This window comes from Zychaea mexicana (assembly GCF_025766255.1).
Source record: "Zychaea mexicana strain RSA 1403 chromosome Unknown BDB00scaffold_18, whole genome shotgun sequence".
NCBI classification, from domain to species: domain Eukaryota; kingdom Fungi; phylum Mucoromycota; class Mucoromycetes; order Mucorales; family Lichtheimiaceae; genus Zychaea; species Zychaea mexicana.
This window is the reverse complement of record NW_026516681.1, coordinates 254440-272984: the sequence shown is the minus strand read 5'-3', so window position 1 is coordinate 272984 and position 18545 is coordinate 254440. Positions and strand designations below refer to the sequence as shown.

At 42.9% G+C, this 18545-nt stretch overlaps 6 protein-coding genes across 6 annotated transcripts; 1 reads left to right on the top strand and 5 right to left on the bottom strand.

The window, feature by feature from the left end:
• Positions 1-14: 14 nt before the first annotated feature.
• Positions 15-2620, bottom strand: BDB00DRAFT_896540 (P-loop containing nucleoside triphosphate hydrolase protein; the record flags this gene model as incomplete). Its single annotated transcript, XM_053128517.1, has 7 exons — positions 1988-2620; positions 1791-1867; positions 1473-1715; positions 1143-1426; positions 829-1054; positions 521-757; positions 15-437 (listed from the first exon to the last, which is right to left on the bottom strand). Exons 1-7 carry the CDS (start codon positions 2184-2186, stop codon positions 15-17), a joined length of 1689 nt encoding a protein of 562 aa, XP_052982089.1. The 5' UTR covers positions 2187-2620.
• On the bottom strand, positions 2426-4771 carry BDB00DRAFT_812043 (Alpha/Beta hydrolase protein). Its single transcript, XM_053122667.1, has 3 exons — positions 3955-4771; positions 3376-3875; positions 2426-2961 (listed from the first exon to the last, which is right to left on the bottom strand). The coding sequence occupies exons 1-3, from the start codon at positions 4636-4638 to the stop codon at positions 2835-2837; spliced, it is 1311 nt and encodes a 436-aa protein (XP_052982088.1). The 5' UTR covers positions 4639-4771; the 3' UTR covers positions 2426-2834.
• Positions 4772-5950: 1179 nt separating this feature from the next.
• BDB00DRAFT_812042 (uncharacterized protein) lies at positions 5951-6658 on the bottom strand. The gene is made up of 4 exons (XM_053122666.1): positions 6515-6658; positions 6414-6436; positions 6254-6319; positions 5951-6161 (listed from the first exon to the last, which is right to left on the bottom strand). The coding sequence occupies exon 4, from the start codon at positions 6142-6144 to the stop codon at positions 5968-5970; it is 177 nt and encodes a 58-aa protein (XP_052982087.1). The 5' UTR covers positions 6145-6161; positions 6254-6319; positions 6414-6436; positions 6515-6658; the 3' UTR covers positions 5951-5967.
• Positions 6659-9353: 2695 nt separating this feature from the next.
• BDB00DRAFT_812039 (DNA-directed RNA polymerase I, subunit RPA34.5) lies at positions 9354-10787 on the bottom strand. Its single transcript, XM_053122665.1, has 4 exons — positions 10503-10787; positions 10157-10397; positions 9825-9980; positions 9354-9755 (listed from the first exon to the last, which is right to left on the bottom strand). Exons 1-4 carry the CDS (start codon positions 10632-10634, stop codon positions 9595-9597), a joined length of 690 nt encoding a protein of 229 aa, XP_052982086.1. The 5' UTR covers positions 10635-10787; the 3' UTR covers positions 9354-9594.
• A 795-nt stretch (positions 10788-11582) lies between these two features.
• On the top strand, positions 11583-12854 carry BDB00DRAFT_759472 (uncharacterized protein; the record flags this gene model as incomplete). Its single annotated transcript, XM_053119124.1, has 3 exons — positions 11583-11781; positions 11911-12411; positions 12529-12854. 3 exons carry the CDS (start codon positions 11583-11585, stop codon positions 12852-12854), a joined length of 1026 nt encoding a protein of 341 aa, XP_052982085.1.
• Positions 12855-13254: 400 nt separating this feature from the next.
• BDB00DRAFT_812024 (uncharacterized protein) lies at positions 13255-17208 on the bottom strand. The gene is made up of 7 exons (XM_053122664.1): positions 16471-17208; positions 16045-16193; positions 15354-15906; positions 14778-15241; positions 14212-14540; positions 13921-14106; positions 13255-13828 (listed from the first exon to the last, which is right to left on the bottom strand). The coding sequence occupies exons 1-7, from the start codon at positions 16780-16782 to the stop codon at positions 13362-13364; spliced, it is 2460 nt and encodes an 819-aa protein (XP_052982084.1). The 5' UTR covers positions 16783-17208; the 3' UTR covers positions 13255-13361.
• Positions 17209-18545: the final 1337 nt, after the last annotated feature.

The window sequence follows — 18545 nt, the reverse complement described above, 5'->3', positions numbered from 1 at the left end:
ATATATACTTTAAATTAGATCTTTCTATTCGGCATAAGTGTAGATGGTAATTTCTCTGGTATTTCAGCACCGTTTTCCAGGGCCTTGATCAGATGCATTGCCACGCTAAATTCGTCGATATCCATATATCCATCGCCGTCCCAATCAGCCAGTCGCCACACTTTAGCGAGCATGTCAGTAGGAAGACCTGTTTCCGTCAGGACAGGCTTGACATTGGCGCCTGATACAACGCCATCACGCGGATGTAATCTTTGAAAAACAGATGTATAAGATGATTTGTCAACCGAGGAAAAGTTCCAAAAGTTCGCAGGCAGTTGACCATATTCGGTAGGCTGTGCAGAGTCCATATCTTCGAATGGATTACGCTCAGTTTCAGCAAGCTCAGGGTTACCCATGGGAAACATGGACATAAGTTTCGGCAGATCCACAGCAAGTGCCTGTAGGTATCATTAGATATTCTGATCTTTCCCTGGGCTACGCACTACTATGTTACCCCGTTCACACTTTGGTGCCCACGTACATCATCAACCTTGTGTAGGAGATTGTCTTGGATTGTTTTAAATTTGTCAATGTCGTACAGCTCCAAAGCCTTTTTGAACTTTTCTGGATTGGGGAAATCGCCTGCTGGCAAGTGATGGCGTTGTTGGATCTTGAGAAACTCTTGATCCAAGTTGTTGAGTAAAGCTAGTCGCTTCTTCTTTTTGCCAAACATGGATGGCATTTCTTTTTTCAAGTGACCGATAATAATGGCATGTACCTAAAAGTTAGTAGTTAGTAAACATGGCTCTTGACACACAACCCCATCAAACTAGATACTTAATACGTTACCCGTGCTAACCGTGCTCGTTTCACAATTTCATTGATCTTTCGAATAGCCGCATTGCGTCTCAGCTCCTTTAAATCGCGTAATAGATCCTTTGATTCAGCTTCAATCAACTCTCGACAATCCTCGAAAGAATTGGGTGGTTTCTCAGTCCAGAAAGAGCTAAGATATACGCGCATGACTTCGGGTGTCTGAACTACTTTGCCAAGCGACCACATCATGGCACCATACCTGGTACATGAAGGGCAATGGATCTATTATTTAGTTTCTTTTCCACCCACTTTTCAAACTCGTAAAGAAAAATAAAAAGCAAACTTACACTCGCATAAGTTGCTGTTGGTTGACCATGTCACTCTTGTTCAGTACAACACGGACCTTTTCTTCTTGTCCTCGAAGACTGTGGATGGCCAATTTAAACTCATTTGAGATATCCAGTTTATGCGAATCAAACATGAGCAGAATCAAGTCCGCGCGTTGTGCAAACCATTCCATTACCGCCGTGAAGTCATATCCACGTTCAACGCGTTGTTTGTCGCCAGCCAAGATACCCGGTGTATCGATGATGGTCATGTTTTCCAATACGGGTGATGGTGTTTGCGATACCTACCAGAATGATACAACGTAAATCTCTTTCTCATTCTTATCTCACCTTTCTATCAAACGAATAGATAATGAGAATGTCTTTCACCTGAAATCTCGACAAGAAGGCTTGGCCAAATCGATTTAAACCTCGGAAGGGAAGATCTTGGTTGACGGCGGCGGCATTACCAGGAATCACCCGATCCTCGCCTCCATACATGACTGAAACAAATTTATCTGTTGTTGGCTCCACGCCAATATGTTCGCCTGGGTACCGTTTGTCAAGCAGATACCGTATAAAGGTCGTTTTACCCTGCGATTATTGTGTGTGAGTAAGCCAAGTTTCTATACCTACCCATCACCTTTTATCAACATCTCTCCAACTTACCGTCGAGTATTGACCAATTAGTAGAACAAGCGGCTTTGCTTCGATATCGGATTCCGTTAGGGGCGCAGAATGAAAACCTACATATGTTGTCAGGGTTTGTATATGGTTTATTGTTTCTTGCATAAATTATCCCTCTGGCGTTATAGATACGAAACATAGAGAACCGTCTTCCCTTTGAACTGATACAACAAGCATACCTTCAAAGTTATATGTCACTTCCAAAGGTCGTATTTTCGACTTGTATATCTTTTTCACGCCTTCGATCACTTGCTCGTACTCGTCTTCGCCCCAGTTTTGAGTCGACGAGTTGGCAGTAGGTCCTCTAACCGAACCATTTGCCGGACTGCCGTTTTGTTGCTGTTGTTTTTTCTTCATTGGGTTATGTTTGAGTGACATTGGTGGCAATTGAACGCGACAATTAAGAGAGGAAAAAAAAAGCACAAAGAGTGAAAGAGAGAAAAGCAATATAACGAGAGGGAATAAAAAGTTAAAAAAGCACCGGTTTCTCTTTTGCCTTGGTAACAACCAGCGATAATACCCTCCCAAAAAAAAACTCCGCGTTGTTGTTGTTGTTTGCTGTTGGCACCATTTTCATCATCAATAATCCAAAATATCATAGCGCGTTTTTCAATATAGTCTTCAAGGAGCTTCTTTCTGTATTAATGAAGAAAGAACACTGCGTCATAGGACAACAGGTTCCGACACTAGACTATATACAATTCGCAGTTTTTGTGTGTAACCATGACAGCTCTGTCGATCCCTGTTGTTATTTTGCAGGATCTGCATTATCTATCTTCCATCCGAACTTTAAACAAACGCAATCTCACTCGTTATTAGTGACGGTAGGGTTTTTAGGGTTGTTATTAATAAGATGGGTAGATGTAAGTATGGTGGGGAACATAAGGGTACGAAGAAGAATGTAACGGGTAAAAAAAAACAAGGCAGCGAAGGTAGATCGTGATAAGGGAAGGAAGAATGGAGGAGGAGGAGGAGGAGGATCAATCGTCTAAGATATATGTACATGTTGCAAGATAGAAAAAAGGTCTAGTGGCCTTCCTGGTATAAGAGCGTCGCATGTTCGAGATAGAACTCAACCGAGTCGAACTTGCTCTTGCCTTCTTCAGACCCCATGAAGGTGTCCAAGGAGGGGATGGCCGACCGCCAGCGGTACCTAAAACGGACAGGGAGGGGTCAGTATTATTCTGATGTATGCATTCTTTCATCTTTCTTTCTTTCTTGTCGCCCCTCTTTGTCCATTTTATCCACCCTTCCCGGCACGATATCCAAAACAATGAGTTGACACTTGCGGTGGAAGCACCCCACTGTGATATGAAGAGCAGGCCATATAGAATGAATAATACACAAAAAAAGTTTACCGAACCGATCGATTCACATGTGAGGAGCGTAGTATGTCGTTTTTAAGAAACGCACACACCACATTACAGCACAAATGAGTTGAGAGAGAGTATAAAAAAGGACATAGTAAAGAACAAAAATAAAAAAAATTAATCCATTCCACCACACCTCCTTCTTTCCCTGTTCTCCCCTCCTTTTTATATGCAGAAAGAAAAGAAAATATACAAACCTTTGACCATTCAGATCCCAATGATTGGCATCCAAAGTCTTGATATACTTTCCCCACTTGGCGCTTTCCACAGAAACAATCCCGTCATTGTCGCCTTCCTTTTCATTCACCACCTGCCACGTCAATCCTAAAAACGTCCAGGGCAAGATATTTGTCGAGGCACCGTACGAGTAGTAGGCGACGCTTGGGTCATTCGGCGTGTTGTGGTTAAAGTAGCCTTGGCAATAGTCCGTGGTCAAGTTGGCATAGGCCGGTGTGTCGAGCAGCTGTATAACTTTTTGTACCACAGGATCCAGCAAGTTGAGTGACGTCGATGATGACGCTGAATCCTTTTCTATCTGCTTCTTTGCAGCATCGACCACCGCACCCACGCCCACGTGATCCCGAAACCAGTCCATGACAGGTGAGCCTTGATGAGGGGTGGATATCGTCGTCAGCGACTCGACTTTATAAGGACGGTCTCGGATATGAGATAGCAGGTACCGACAATCCAATCCACCCTTGAATACAAATGCGTTTTAGTCAAGCTCTGTTCCCTTGTACACAAAAAAAGTAAAGAGACAAAGGTTATTCGTTTACCATTGAATGGGCAATGAAATTCACGTTATTGCCAGCCAAGATAGCTCCGAGAATGCCATGCAACTCCTGTGCTCGTTCCCACACACTGCCTGTTCTCGGTACCTTGGTGACAATCACCTTAGCACCCAATTTGGCCAATGCCTCTTCGATACCGCCCCAGTAGTGGACCTGGAGCATTGGAAACGAAGCAGGACCCCACTTGTCGTAACCATACAGGCCGTGACAGAGGACCACAGGTGCACGTGGAGCTCTGTAATGTGGCGTGACAGGCATGTCTAATCCTGAAACATGCTTGTATTGTTGCTGCCGTTGGGTACCATCGGTGACTGTCGCAGCACCCCCTCCACCGACGGCAGTGGCGGTGTTTCGGTCAAGTCCGTTGATGGTATGATCATTGCCGTGGGAAGTTAAAGCAGCAGCAGACGACGACGACGACGACGACGACGACAAGAATTGTGTTGCGGCGAGTGTATCAAACACCACGGCGTTTTTGCTGCTGCCACGACGCTTGAGCAGTCTGGGATAGAGCACCTTTAACGTCTGCTGGTGCTGCTTTCTCGGTTCGATGGTTGTAGCTCGACGACGTACAAGCGGTGATCGCAGTAATATCGACGTCAATGACGATGTGTTTGCTAGCGAGTGTCGGATCGCGTTGTAGATGACAGATAATGAAATAGAGACCATAGCTGGCTTTGCTGAGACGTACAGAAGTGAAAGAGAAAAAGAGAACGAAAGATATATGTACAATGAATTTATTAGAGGTGGACAATAGAATGTGAGTAGAAAGAAGCAAAAGAAGAAAGAGGAACAAATCTGCCCGACTGATATAATTCCTGCCAGGTGAACTCCCGATTCAAACCCAGCACCCAGCGAAATTGTCCGGAAGCCCCATCTCCCCACTGTTTTGCTACGTGTCTCGCTCTACTTTTTCTTAGCCTTGTTACTGGTTTTAAAATAACAACCCAAGCACACGCACCCACAACTGCCTGCCAAGACAAATGTCTGGGGTTCAAACTTGCCAAATTGTTTTTTTGGAAAATCAATTTGTTAAATTCCTTTTTTTTAATCATTTTCTTAGTTGAGTAAAAGATAGGGTCGGCGTCACACGGCTGACAGTGTCAGGCCACGGACACCTGTGGTCCCGCTGATGGCAAGCCAGAGCAGAAGGACCGGGCGAAAAAAATTAGATTAACAACGAGTGGAACAATGTTCCACATTATAGTTGTTAAACTATAAAGAACAGATACTACACTTGATCTTAGCCAAAAGGCCAGAGAGGATGCGGTTCATTGAGTTCCCAAGAACCGCCCGTATTTATACTTTTTTCTTTGAGGTCGGCTGACTCTCCTGGGCTTGAAATTGTCTCACTCCTGCTTACTTTAAACATCCGCTGAAGACTGCGCCCCAAAAAGAGTGGGAACGAGGAGGACAGGGGTGCTTGGGGACTCGTCACACAAGCGCACCAATGATTTTTATGCCACGCACCATTCACCATCAACCTGTACATCGCCGCTCCATGGATAAACCATGTTAAAGATCCGCGGGTGAACCCACACTATCCATTACTACGATTTTCTCGCTGTCAACTCCCCCCCCTTCCAAAGAAGATTCTCTTGTCGATAAGTTAATCGGAGGTATACACTATGTTAGTGGAACTGACTTAATCGAGAGTAAGTGCGCGTACTATACTGAGGTGGCAGGACGGGTATCAAAGAAGAGTATGCTACCATAAACCTTTGGATTTGCTGTCCACAAAACATAGTTTGAAATGAGATGAGTTCTATAAAGCGCCTATCTATCCGATCAACTGCAGGATTTTCCACTAATGTTTAGCGTATCTTGCTTTTCAACTTGACATGATAGAATGGCTGACAAAATGTTTTTTACTTAGCAACTGGTTTTTGACACAGTCAGAATTTTCGTTTGACATTAGGTGAAGTTTACTTTGGCAATTAGTCCTTTAAGGATATCTTTCCTTCATCAATAAAAAGTAACATGGGCCATCACACACTCCTAAAAATGACAAAATTTGCTTGATTTGTGTGATAAACATTTGCAAGCAACTCTTCTGAAAGATTGATACATATGAAGATAAGCATATAATGCGTTGCAATAATTGAAAGCAGAAGGAAAATAGATATGAATGTATTCCATATCCTTGATCACATCCATTCTCTTTACATTGGTCATTGAAAATCCATCTTCGTCTATATGATAACAATGAATATATGGACTATGTTAAGGTGTGTTATAGTATATCATACGTAATGACAAGAGCAGGGGAAAATATAATAGTTACCATCCACATTCTTGAATGCAGAAACGATTCCATCCTTTCCAGTACTGGCAGTCTAATGACTGGATTCTATATACGTAAACTTCAAATCAACAACAAAATAAATTATATCATACATCGATACCACCAAGCCGTACGTAGAAACAAAGCAATCTAGTTTTACATTTGTAAGGCAGTATTTATGAACTCGATGCGTCAAGGCGTAAAAGAAGTGAATAGATACGCATTATACAGAGATTCTCTCTTTTTTTTTTCTCAACTTACCTGATCTGACGTGCTAGCTGCCACAATCTTTTGTTTTTCGATCATACTGAACCCCTATTTGAGTGGTTGGTAGGCAACGTTTCTACTATAGGTAACTGCAAAGCGTGGAAACGACCAAAAAAAAGATTGTCCACTTAATATATCTACCTTTCCACGAAAATAACCATCACGCAAGAGTCCTTTAATATCTGCTATCTTAAGCAAAGTATATCGTGTGATATTAATTCAAAAGACCATTCAATCTAATACTGTATATGAATAGGTGAAAATAAAGATAGTTCTTCGTGAAACAGCCGTGTTCAGGCAGCAAACAATAAGACGTTTCTCACCACCTGAAGGGGCCTATGTCAAATCATACGATACATCTCAAATTCACAGAACTATTCGTGGCAGTGTATGGCAATTCCCTTACAAAGACCTTTGACAAAGCGTGACACCACCAAGCCATGTCTTTCCAGATGCTTGAAGCACGTTCTTTTACTGAAAGAACATCATTTAAAAGGATATGATAGTTTAAGAAACACATACACGTATAAAGAACTATTGCTTTATGCTCAATACATTGGACCCATCGTTCGTTGGTTCCATTACCATAATCCACAAAGTTAATAGAGTCAATTATGGTTGATTGATACTAGAAGCGAGATCCTGAGTCTACTGTTTCTTATGTCTCCATTTTGAACAGCCACTGGAGCAATTCTAATAAGATCCTGACGCAATTATCGAACAAGAAAATATGTGATTATCAATCTAGAACCTTTCATTATAGAACGACCCGAGTGTTAAAAACATGTACATGAAAAGGAGATTATTGTAAGAATACTTATCGTTGCTTGTGACAACGTGACTAACCAATAATCGACTATGAGCCAGCCATATGTACCAGATCAGAAGTTGCGCATGAGAAAGCTATTGAGAGAATACGATATCATCATACTGGTTAATGAGTTATTTTGAAACCACTACGTGTTATGTCATTGTCGCATTGTCTTTTTTTTCTGTTCATCTTCAGTTCTTGTGCTTTTTCAATTTGAACTCTTAGACCTATCAGGCCAGAGATCAATGCGAATGAAAGTACATGTTGGGCACAAAGGCTGCAGTGCCCAGATTCGCATTTGAGCGATAACAACTCACTCGCTTATAGACCCCCTCGCTTATTTGGCGAGGTGAAACTCGATACAGCCACAGACCGTCTCAATGCCATTGATCCCCTGAATTAGCGGGATACCGTTTGAGTTCATGGTTTATTGAGTCCAACTCAAGGAGCTTCTCACGAGCTAAACAAAAAGTAGCATTCCAAGCAGTTGGTAAGTCTAGGGATGAGATTGCTGAATAAGATATAACAGGCACGATTTATCTAGCACATCTTTTATCGTAAATATCTTTTACCTGCATAGTATAGACCCCGTGATCACATCCTATATTTCTACATTGAATTGGTGATTGTACGTACACCATGGCAGAGCTCCACACAATCGAGCTACCTACATGCATAAAAAATCACTGAAAACATTAGTCAATTTCATGACATTTATCTTGCGCTGGAAACCACGACGCTCATTGATTCGGCTTTCTGGAAACATAACCATCGTAAAACCAATAATACACACTTTCTGAAAAAGATCATGGACAAATCCCGAGGATAATGCTTCTGTAGGATACAATTTAACTGACGGAAAGTTTAAGATATGTTACAATTTCAATACTGTAGAATACTGATAGATGCAAACGAAACTGCTTAATTCTACTATCACTGTAAAGAATTGTAGCGCAATGGGTTGCTACTTTTTACAACTTATACTAGTACGTTTCATCTTCCAATGATATCATGTACACTGCATACATCCACGTCCATTGCCATCGTGTACTGCTTTACCATGAAACTGAAAGCGATTCAGGTACAGCAAGTGAAGCGGCGGCTATGCATCATCTCTATTCCATACAATGAAGGGTTTATTGTTGGCGTTGTGGATTCATCACCAACTTTTTCAGACTCTTCATTATCTACAGCTTCCCTTTGTATAATTGAGCATGTAAAAAAATTTTTTTTACTTGTTAAAAGGAAAGATATATATCTCAAAGGACTAAATGCCAAAGTGTGATCATCAAAATGACTAATTTTCATCACAACAGTCGCCAAATAGAAAGTTCTGTATCACGCCAAGTTGAAAAGCAAGATACGCCAGCCATATTAGTGAGAGATAAAAAACCTTGTAAAATGCTATACATGCAAGAGCGCCAACAAGGTTTAGTCATAATAGAGTAGGATAAGAGGTACCCCGAGCTAGATGTTGACTTTGCGTTTGTTCGACAGCGCTCAAAACTCATATTCGTAAAGTACCCATATATTACGAGCTGATGTCACATTTCGTGCACTATTAATACTACCATGCGACCATTAAACTCTCTCTTCCTCTTTTTCCTATATGGAAAACCTTATCTGAACGTTACAAAACATTTGTGGAAATATTCACACATCTCCGAGGAACTGGGTGAACCATAGTAAAGTCAGCTCTTTAGTAGCTTGTCTGGATTATGATGCAATTGCCTGCGTTGTTTTAAAATAATTGTCGTAACGCTCTTGTAAGTTTTTTTTCTTTCTTGATAACAAAGTTGTGCTGAGCTGACATTGATGGATGGTGGGAGAGAGAGAGAGAGGGAAACACAGCTAGCGAACTTTCTATTCTTTCGCCTCGGGGGGAAGGGTGGGTGGGGGGGGCGGTTGGAGATATGTTGGGGATAGTGTATGCCAGGTAAAAGAACGTCATACAGAAAGACTTCCTTTTACGCGCGACGAAAACAAATGATTCAGGTACTACTAATGAGGCTTATGGTAAAAAAAACAATTGGGGGTGGCAGTATTTTTCTCTGTCAGTTTATTGAGATTATCAGTTTTCTAATTTCAACTAGTAATGGTACAACGGGTGATTGATGATGAGGTTATGTTTGTATATGTAGGGTGTGAGAAAGAGGAAAGAGTAAGTGCTGATGCAAAATACAGTCATTAATGCATGGAGAGTGGTGATACGTGTAAGAATAACAAAGAAAAAAAGGTGGTTTTATTTTTGATGGGTCATCTATTACTTCTTTTCCTTCTTTGATTTCTTCTTCTTTTCTTTTTCTTCACCATCCTTTCGCTTTCGCTTCTTATCTCCAGTAGAGGACTTGCTTGTTGCTTCGGCATTGCTACTAGAAACAACTTCTGCTGTAGCACCGACGGTCGAATTGGATGGCACGCCAACTAGGTCCAAAATATTAAAATGTCAGATACCATCGCTTATCACTCTACTTTATTCCAAATTCTTCATACCTGTATCAAATCCATATGGCTTAAATCGCATTTTCATATTTTCTGGTTGATCACGTTTTGCTGGTGGTCGGCTCGAGATTTCTTTAGCAATTTCTATCGAGTCAGGAACGTTTACTTGTTCATCCAGAATCATGTATTGTGAGAATTCCTTGGGTGCTGTTGGTTGACGATGATGTGATGATCATGAATGATATAGTTGCATGAATGTATGAACCAGTTAGTGTCAGACTTACTGAACTCCCCATTTGTTATGTACATTATCTCTTTCTGCCTTTTTCTTTCTTTTCCTAATCACATTGCTTTCCGCTCTATTCGTATGATGAAGGACTTACCGTAGGCAAGATAGCCTCCTTCGGGTAATAAGCAAGTGAAACCAGCCATTTCTTGTCCACTAATGCCCATATCATTGTCGCCTTCGTCATTATCGTTATCATCATCTTGCTTTCCATCGTCCTCTTGAGGTACTCGATATAATGCGTATTCGTTTTTGTGGTTCAACTTTGCAAGCGGTTTTCGTGAATCCTTCTCAGAAGGAAGCTTTATTTCTAAACCGTTTAATTTGTCAAGTGGTACCTATGCATATTCTTTAATATTCAACAAACAAACACACACACACACTCTCTCTCTCGTGCTGTAACAATTAATTTTTTCTTTAGTTTTTCGTAAAAGAGTAATTACGTTGTTTGGAACGCGAATAAGCCAAAGCTCACTGTCCTTTTTGGCAGTGATCTTTTCCGAGCTGAAAGTCGATTCCGCGGACGATTTAAATGTTCTAAAGCCACTAGGTGCTCTATAGATTTCCCCCACCATTCAACACGTTGTCATTAATCACGCCAATGCACTCGTTTCAATCTTTCTCTTTCTTCTTTTTTACTCACGAAGGTCTACTCGTTGAATCGCTTGCCATTTTATGTATATATGTTAACGGGAAAAAAAAAGTTATGGTATGGATCGCTCTCCGGTGCGTCAAGCCACACTGCATTTCTCTCAGAAAAAATATATCCAATGCCAGAAAACGAAAAATCGATGCTCTGATTGGCTGGAAGAATAAACGGAACTTGAAGAGGAAGTGGTTCGTGGACTCAACTTTTATAGACTTGCATGGAAAGGCCTTCCTGATAGATATAAAGTATCCAATTGTCAGTTGAAAGGAAACTATCTACTCGAAATTACGGTTAATACCTTTCTACTCTCTGTCTAGTCATAAGTAAGTTTGCATTGATAAAGAGGTATATGGAAACATATTATATCATGAGACAAGCAGTCTTTGCATAATTCAGTCAAGCTTAAAAGTAATGAATATCACCTATTAGCTCAAGTAAACTTACGTACGTAGCAAAATATATTGTCATGTAGTATACCACCATGTCGTATTTGATTACATACATGACCAAAGATGCGTTGCTTACACAGAAAAGAAAGAGTTATCAGGATTTACTAATAGATTAAACTTGAAGCTTTACCTCAATGTCTTTCTAACGTTTTGAGAGCTTACGACATGGAAAGATGTTATTCAATTATAATTTGGGCTTTTACCCAACATGATTCGATAAAGGTGACACGACTTGTTGACTTTTTTGGACTGACCACGTCAGCGGTCGTAACAGCCCCTCCCCCCCCTTTATATACATATGCCCTCTTGATTAAAAAGCCCGCGCTTGTTTCCCAAAAACCGCGTCTTTTCACCCACTCTTTTTTATCTTTCAATCCTAAATCTTTTGAGGCCTAAACCCTCAAATATTTCTAAAGAAAAAAAAAATGTCAACAATTAATGTAAACGTAAAGTCATCCAGTGACAAAAAGTTCGTCATTGCAATTGAAACATCAAAAACCGTACTTGATCTGAAAAATGCCATTGCGGAACAAACCGAAGTGCCTGCAGACCGACAACGTTTAATCTATTCTGGACGAGTACTTAAAGATCATGATACCCTGGCAGACTACAAGATTGCTGATGGTAATACTGTTCACATGGTGAAAAGTTCTGGAGCTGGTGCTTCAAGAGGTAATTTGTATATTCTTTGTTCCGTTTTCGTTCCAGAAACAGAAAAAAGAACTCTTTGGAATTAAAAGGAAAATCATTCAGGTACCACCGCCACTGCAAGCACCGCAACCCCACAATCAACATCGACGACGACTCCCTCTTCTACAACAACAACCACTACTACTACCACTGCTCAACAAGATTCGACTCTACAACAACAACAACAACAACAGCAACAACAACCATTAGCAGGCAATCCCTTTGCAGCTTTAGGTGGTGGTGCTGCAAATCCATTCGGTATGCTTGGCACTGGATTTGGTGCAGGCGCTATGGGCAATAGCTTCGGCTCGCCAGATCCAAACATGATGAATGCTATGCTTCAAGATCCAATGTTTGCTCAATACATGTCATCGGTTTTGCAAAACCCTTCTGTGCTTGACTCGATCATCACCAGCAACCCACACTTGTCGTCGATGGGTCCAGAAATTCGCAACATGATGCAGTCGCCTGAATTTAGACAAATGCTCGGCAATCCTCAAATGATTCAACAAATGGCACAAATGGCCTCGGCTATGCAAGGTATGGGAGGAGCAGGAGCAGCAGGTGCTGGTGCTGGTGGATTTGGTGCCGGTGCTACCACTTCACCGACGCAGCAACCACAGCAACCACAAGGCCAGACACAACAACAACAACAACAACCTCCATTAAATCCATTTGCAGCATTCGGTGCCGGTGGTGCTGGTGCTGGTGCTGGTGCTGGCGGTGCTCCTGCTGTAGATCCACAACTGCAACAACGCATGGCTGCTCTGTTTGGCGGTATGGGTGGCATGGGCGGCATGGGCGGCATGGGCGGTATGGGCGGTATGGGCGGTGGCTCACCAGCTCCACCTGCCGATAGTCGACCACCTGAAGAACGATTCCAGGTTCAGCTTCAGCAATTGAACGAAATGGGATTTTACGATGCAAGCAAGAACATCCGGGCACTGTTGGCAACAGGAGGAAACGTCAATGCAGCCATCGAAATGCTTTTCAGTGGAACCATGTAGATTGGGATGATCAATGGCATTATTGTATACTCTTTTTCTTGTTTCCACTTTGAAATCCCGGTTTCCATATATACTTAGCAATACATCATCCCCCTTTACTCTCACTCAACTACTCATTATATCTTCTCCCTCTCTTTCTTTCCTTTTCTCCTGTACTTTTTTCTTTCCGAGGAAAAATCAAGGCATTTAAACAGAAAGAAAGCCATCCTATATAATCTATACACTACACAGCAACAAAACGAAACAGAACAACATTTCAAAAATGATACATTCCCCCCTCACTTGACTGCACACACACACTATTAAAGAGAATTGTTCAAACACATAATTCAGAATGGGTTAGGGTGGCATCACCACGTTCAATATGACTAGGTCCAAAAGATCTATAGAACGGGAGAAATAACAACATTGAGAGATACCCATGACAAAGGAGGAGTCCATTTACAGCAAACTTGTTTATAATACACACACACACACACACACACTAAAAGAAAGGATTCATGGGGACTAGCTCGTTTGAAAGATACTAACGAGCAAGATACGGAACTGTTGAAACGCAAACTCAACATCCTGTCCAACATCCAAAGGCCGTTGACCATAGACACCACTTGAATCAGGCAAAAGGAATTCGACGTTATGCAATCCGCCACCAAACACGGTTTCAGCACGATCAGCTGCAGCCTCACTTTGACCCACGCCAGCACGTTTACCACTGCCGGAATGTTCATACAAGAAGCCACGGACACATTTCATGGCGACTTCACCACGTTTTTGTAACCATGCAAAGTGGTGTTGCGGCTGATCCAAGAAAGCGCCGGATGAAAATGATTGTTCGGGCTGTTCCAAGAACTTGTCTGGAAGGAGTAGCAATGGGATCGAGAGGGATGAGATGTCGTAGCGCGTGGTCAGACGCAAGATGTTCAGTAGGCCTTTGATCAGGCTGCTTTGTTTGGTCAGTTCGGTGGTTGCTATAGCTTGGTTCATACATGATTGCGGAACATTGATTATGAGTGTATTTTTAAACCTTTAGGGGGGGGTAGTAGTAGTTGGAGAGCTTATTACTTACCATCACTGTCGATCACCAGATGAAACACAACTTGCGTCAAGGGAAGATTGGAATGACGAGTGACGAAAAAGGAACCTTGTTGCAAACTATCAGGTCGTTGGGCGAAATCATGTTCGATGGTGGTCAGCTGGGACTCGATGTCCGGGAAATGAAACTCGGTCGAATGTTGACAACGTTCAAATAAGGCTAGAAGCGCACACCAAAGAAAAGTTTTAGCAAACAACATGGTATATATAATAAACATCATGTAAATAATAATAATAATAATAATAAAAGAAGCCCAGGCTATACCTTTATTACTCCCTTTGCCGGTCCGGTAGTGTCGCCAACCCAATGCGGTTCCCTGCTGATCACGACTCCTGTTGAGCTCGCTCAATTCCACCAGGACCACTATGGCACTCAGATGGTTGGTATAGAGTTTAGTGGACGTCTGAGCCTTGTAAGCCATCTCCCGAGTCGGATCGTAGGGTGTCGGATTGAATATATCGGCCCCTGGCTCGGCCACGAGTAGGCGTAAGTTATGCGTCGACTTGATTTGTGCAGGCCCCAGGCTGATCGTAAATGATTCAACAGGTTGTTGTGCATTGGCCCCGTTAGCAAGCGTGCTTCCAAAATCACCACTATAGAATAACAACAATTCAAAGTTTTATTATTATAATTGATATTATTATTATTATTATTATTATTACTATTATTTATTATTATTTATTATCATGCATTGTTTATGTAAAAACATGTATTTTACTCCTTGCGAAATTGTTGATCTCTCTCTTTCACACACATATAAACTATAGAGTCCCATCCTTGCATTTCCATGGCCCCCCCCCCAAAATAAAAAGCACGCAAAAGAGATTTACCTGTCATCATGATCAATGCCAAAGTTCTCCATGGCCCTCCCGAGCCAACCGCCCAACTTGCGTACGGAGCTAAGGTTGGTGTTCTCCATTACCTGCTTTTGCTGCTGGAGGAACGAGACCGGACTCCAACCCTTATTTGCAGCAGCATTTTTACTGAGTGGCGATGCGATCAAGCTATTGCTGCTCCTTTGGAACGATTGGCGTCTGCTTGAAGGAGCCGAGGAGATCGAACCTGTGTCGTTGTTGACCGAGTTATTGCGTGAGTGTGCAGGAGAGGCAGTAGCAGCATTCGACACGCTTGCTGCTGATCGTCGGCGGATGGCCGTGTTGACTTTCTGTGGGTCTTCAAGGAGTAGCGTCACCGCATTTTCCATGGTGTGGTTTGTTAGCGCCAATGCCATCTCTGCTTGTTCCTTGGCGAATCCCATTTCTTCAATGTCCTTTACCATCCTTTGAAAGTGGGCCTATACCATGGCATCGTTCTTTTGTCAGCCACTGTCCCCATATGACTACCGCTTTAAAGCAGCAAGTGTCTCTTTTAGACTGCAATAGACCCAGAACAGAAAATGGATTTACTTTATCTTTTTCAGCCTGCTGTTGTTGTTGAGACAGGGACCGGGCCATGATGACTTGATCGCCATTATTATTATTATTGATATTATGATTGGAGAAAGAAACGCCACTCTTGGTGCTTGCAGCACCCACACTGGCTACTGAGGAGCTTTGACGCCTTGTTCTGCTGTCATTGTTGTTGTTGCTGCTGCTGCTGTTGCTGCTGCTGCTGCCACCACCACTGCTATGACAACCATTGTTATTCGCATCATTGCTGTTTTCTTTGACACGCTCTGCCGCAACCTTGACAATGTCTTTGCCATCCAGATCCTTTTCAGCTTCGAGCAAAGTATCTTCTGGCTTGAGATTCTTTTCATCAGACAGGGCGACCAGTCGTCGTTGATATTCTCGGTACAATTCAATGACAAAGGCGCGATACTCGCGTCGTTGGGTTTGCTGTGTTTGCAGAATGTCGGAGGCATATGTTGCTTGGAACACTTCCATGTCTTCCACATGGCGTGCAAACAGATGGGTCATGTTGGGCGATCCTGGCGATGCTTCTATCTCGCGGCTGTGTCTATCATGATGCGCAGTCGTCATTGTAGCAGTTGGACGTAGAAAGTGGCCATGCATCAATCATGTTAATGCGAGTTAGAGGTGGGGGGGGTGTGGAGCGGAGAGAAAGTGAGAGAGAGAGAGAGAGAGAGAGACGCACCTTTCTTGGATGTCGGTTAATTCCTTCTCGCATGCCAAGTAACGGTCTTGGATCACCAGCGCATAGTCTTGTTCCAGGCTGAGCAGGGTATTGTACATGGCCTCAATAGGGCAATGCACGAGTGTGTGGTATGCACGTGGAAAGATATCCTGCAAGAAGTTCCATGACATTAACTTTCGTTGTTCTCTCCCATTCCACTCCCTCCCTCCCTCCCTCCTCCTCTCTTTCCCCAGAACACGGTATAGATGTCGATACAACACAGAGGCACCCTTTCCAACTCCTGCTGCCTTGAACTGCTGCTGTTGCTGCTTGCTCCAACTGTAAATAATGCAGCAAGGCACATTTCTCCTTCTTTTTGTTTATCTTCCAATCAACACACACTCTCTCTCTTTATAGTAAAAGGAAAATCCCCTTTTGATGCTTAACCTCTTCGGGTTTATTGTGGTATTGCAGCGTATGCGTCTGGTATTTCGTGACGAATGGGTCTCTTTGCGTTGTGGAAGCGTCCATGGCGTGTTGCTGATTGTCGTGATTATTGGCAGCTGCTGCTGTTATAGCTGACGCGAGAACAGAATAGAGACTCGAGGTTAAATAGGGCGGAATGGCGTGTTGGCGGACCAGGTGTGAGATCAAGTCCTTGAGGTTCTGCCCCTCAGTAATGTGGACGCGTAATGGGGAGTGGTAATTGGAAAGATGGAGCGTCGCTGTAAATGGTTTGGTGGCCTGTAAGGGTTGCATAATACTAATAATAAGTGGGATACTGATAGTAATAGTTTGGTGACATATAAAGAAAGAGAGAGAAAGAGAGAGGAAAAAGTTTATGAGAGAGAAGGGAGGTGGTGTTACGCAATAAGGAAGTTTGGGCGGAACTCATTTTCTTTGGCTGCTGCTGCTGCTGCTTGAACAAGGCGCACGCACACACACACAAGAGAAAGATGACGGCTCGGCAGTATCCAAAGAGAGAAAGATTTTTCTTTTTTTTCCCCTTTTTGCAGATGCAGAGCGCATGCATGCACTCTACTCGTTTCATTTTGTTAGAAGAAAGAGAGAGAGAGACACACAAGTTGCGTCGTCGTATGTAGTAAATCACAAGTATGCTGCGGTGTGGCAAATAGTAGAAAGGAGGGGGAATATCATTTGAGTATAGGGTAATAGAAAGGGAGGGAAAAGGCTGACTGACAGATTATTGTTGTTGTTGTTGTTGTTATTATCTGCTCATGTACATGCAATGTGCAGCAATAACACAGCACGCAGGACATACTGGGTGTGATGATGATGATGATGATAAACGCGTGATCCTCCCCCTTTCTTTCTTTGTTTTAGAATGGGACTCAGCCTCCGTTGTCAGTTGTTGGAAAAGAACCCGATGATGGATGGTCCAATTTCTGCACGCCAAGGGTAATATGCGGGCCATTCTCTTTTGGGGGGGGGAGGGGAGGGGAGGGATGGCATTCATAGAGGATGCTATGAATGAAAAGAATGGAGGATCACCTACTAGCGAATATGCTAATGAAAGAGAGATGGATTGGGACTGAAACCGGCCCTGGACAACCCACCACGGGTTCCCCATTTTGATTGATGATTGAGAAGACGTGCGTTGAAACAAAGAAAAACCCGCACGTAATTCCACAGTCATCCATCAACATCAACATCGACATCATCAATCATGGAAGAAGTGGAAGCGACCCATCAGCAACACCCGGGGGAGGAGGAGGGAGCGCTTTTTTGGAATGATCAGCAAATTAAGTTTCTTGACACAGCAAAGTAGTAGTAGTAGTAGTAGTAGTAGGGGCCTATTTTACACCCGAGATAGTGTACGTACACAGGCAGGCAGGCAGGCAGGACTTGCTGCTGCTGCTGATAATGTTGTCAAGTGTTACACCAGCACACAGCAATCGGGTTTGGGGGTGGCCTTGCTTTAGGCTGTTTTTGAGTTCAGTCCGCTGCCCGTCTTATTTTGGGTGGAAAGGGATGGGTAGTATTTTGGGGAGGGGGGTTGGGTGGGTCAAAGAAGTCAAAGGTGGGATCGGAGACAAGGGAAAGGGCGGGCTATTTGGGGGGAACTGCTGAGTCAAGGGAGGTGGTCCCCCGTCGGTCGGCACCTTCTCTGGAAAGGGCACCTCCCCCCAACCATCAACCAACCATCCCAAAAGAGAGAGAGGGCTCCCCCCCCCTTGCCCATTCATTACACACACACTCACTCACAAACCAAAAAGGAAACAAGGAAAAAAAAAAAAAAAGCGGAGACCAAGCGCGTTTGGGGAAAGGTGGAACAATGAGCCTTGTCCATCCAAGGACGTGTTAAACTGTGTGCTATGTGAAGTTTTGGCTGGTGTCCAAAAAAAAAAAAAGTTCCGACCGGATTTGGCAGCTAGCGAAACCTTTTTTTTTTCCAACATAAAATGATACAAGGCGCATTTAGAAAAAGGCAGCGCTTTCCTCCTCTTTCATGTAAAATAAATCTTTTTGCTTTTCTTTCTTTCTCCAACTTTCTTTCAACC

Coding starts and splice junctions, on each gene's coding strand:
- BDB00DRAFT_812024 (XM_053122664.1), bottom strand. CDS start 16,782: ATGCAACCCTTACAGGCCACCAAACCATTTACAGCGACGCTCCATCTT. Junction 15,242..15,353: donor AGCAGGCTGAAAAAGATAAA/GTAAATCCATTT, acceptor GCCATGGTATAG/GCCCACTTTCAAAGGATGGT. Junction 14,541..14,777: donor GGCATTGATCATGATGACAG/GTAAATCTCTTT, acceptor GTTATTCTATAG/TGGTGATTTTGGAAGCACGC.
- BDB00DRAFT_812039 (XM_053122665.1), bottom strand. CDS start 10,634: ATGGTGGGGGAAATCTATAGAGCACCTAGTGGCTTTAGAACATTTAAA. Junction 10,398..10,502: donor TTATTCGCGTTCCAAACAAC/GTAATTACTCTT, acceptor GAATATGCATAG/GTACCACTTGACAAATTAAA. Junction 9,756..9,824: donor GCCATATGGATTTGATACAG/GTATGAAGAATT, acceptor TTTTGGACCTAG/TTGGCGTGCCATCCAATTCG.
- BDB00DRAFT_812043 (XM_053122667.1), bottom strand. CDS start 4,638: ATGGTCTCTATTTCATTATCTGTCATCTACAACGCGATCCGACACTCG. Junction 3,876..3,954: donor ATTTCATTGCCCATTCAATG/GTAAACGAATAA, acceptor TTTGTATTCAAG/GGTGGATTGGATTGTCGGTA. Junction 2,962..3,375: donor TGGGATCTGAATGGTCAAAG/GTTTGTATATTT, acceptor TGTCCGTTTTAG/GTACCGCTGGCGGTCGGCCA.
- BDB00DRAFT_812042 (XM_053122666.1), bottom strand. CDS start 6,144: ATGACCAATGTAAAGAGAATGGATGTGATCAAGGATATGGAATACATT.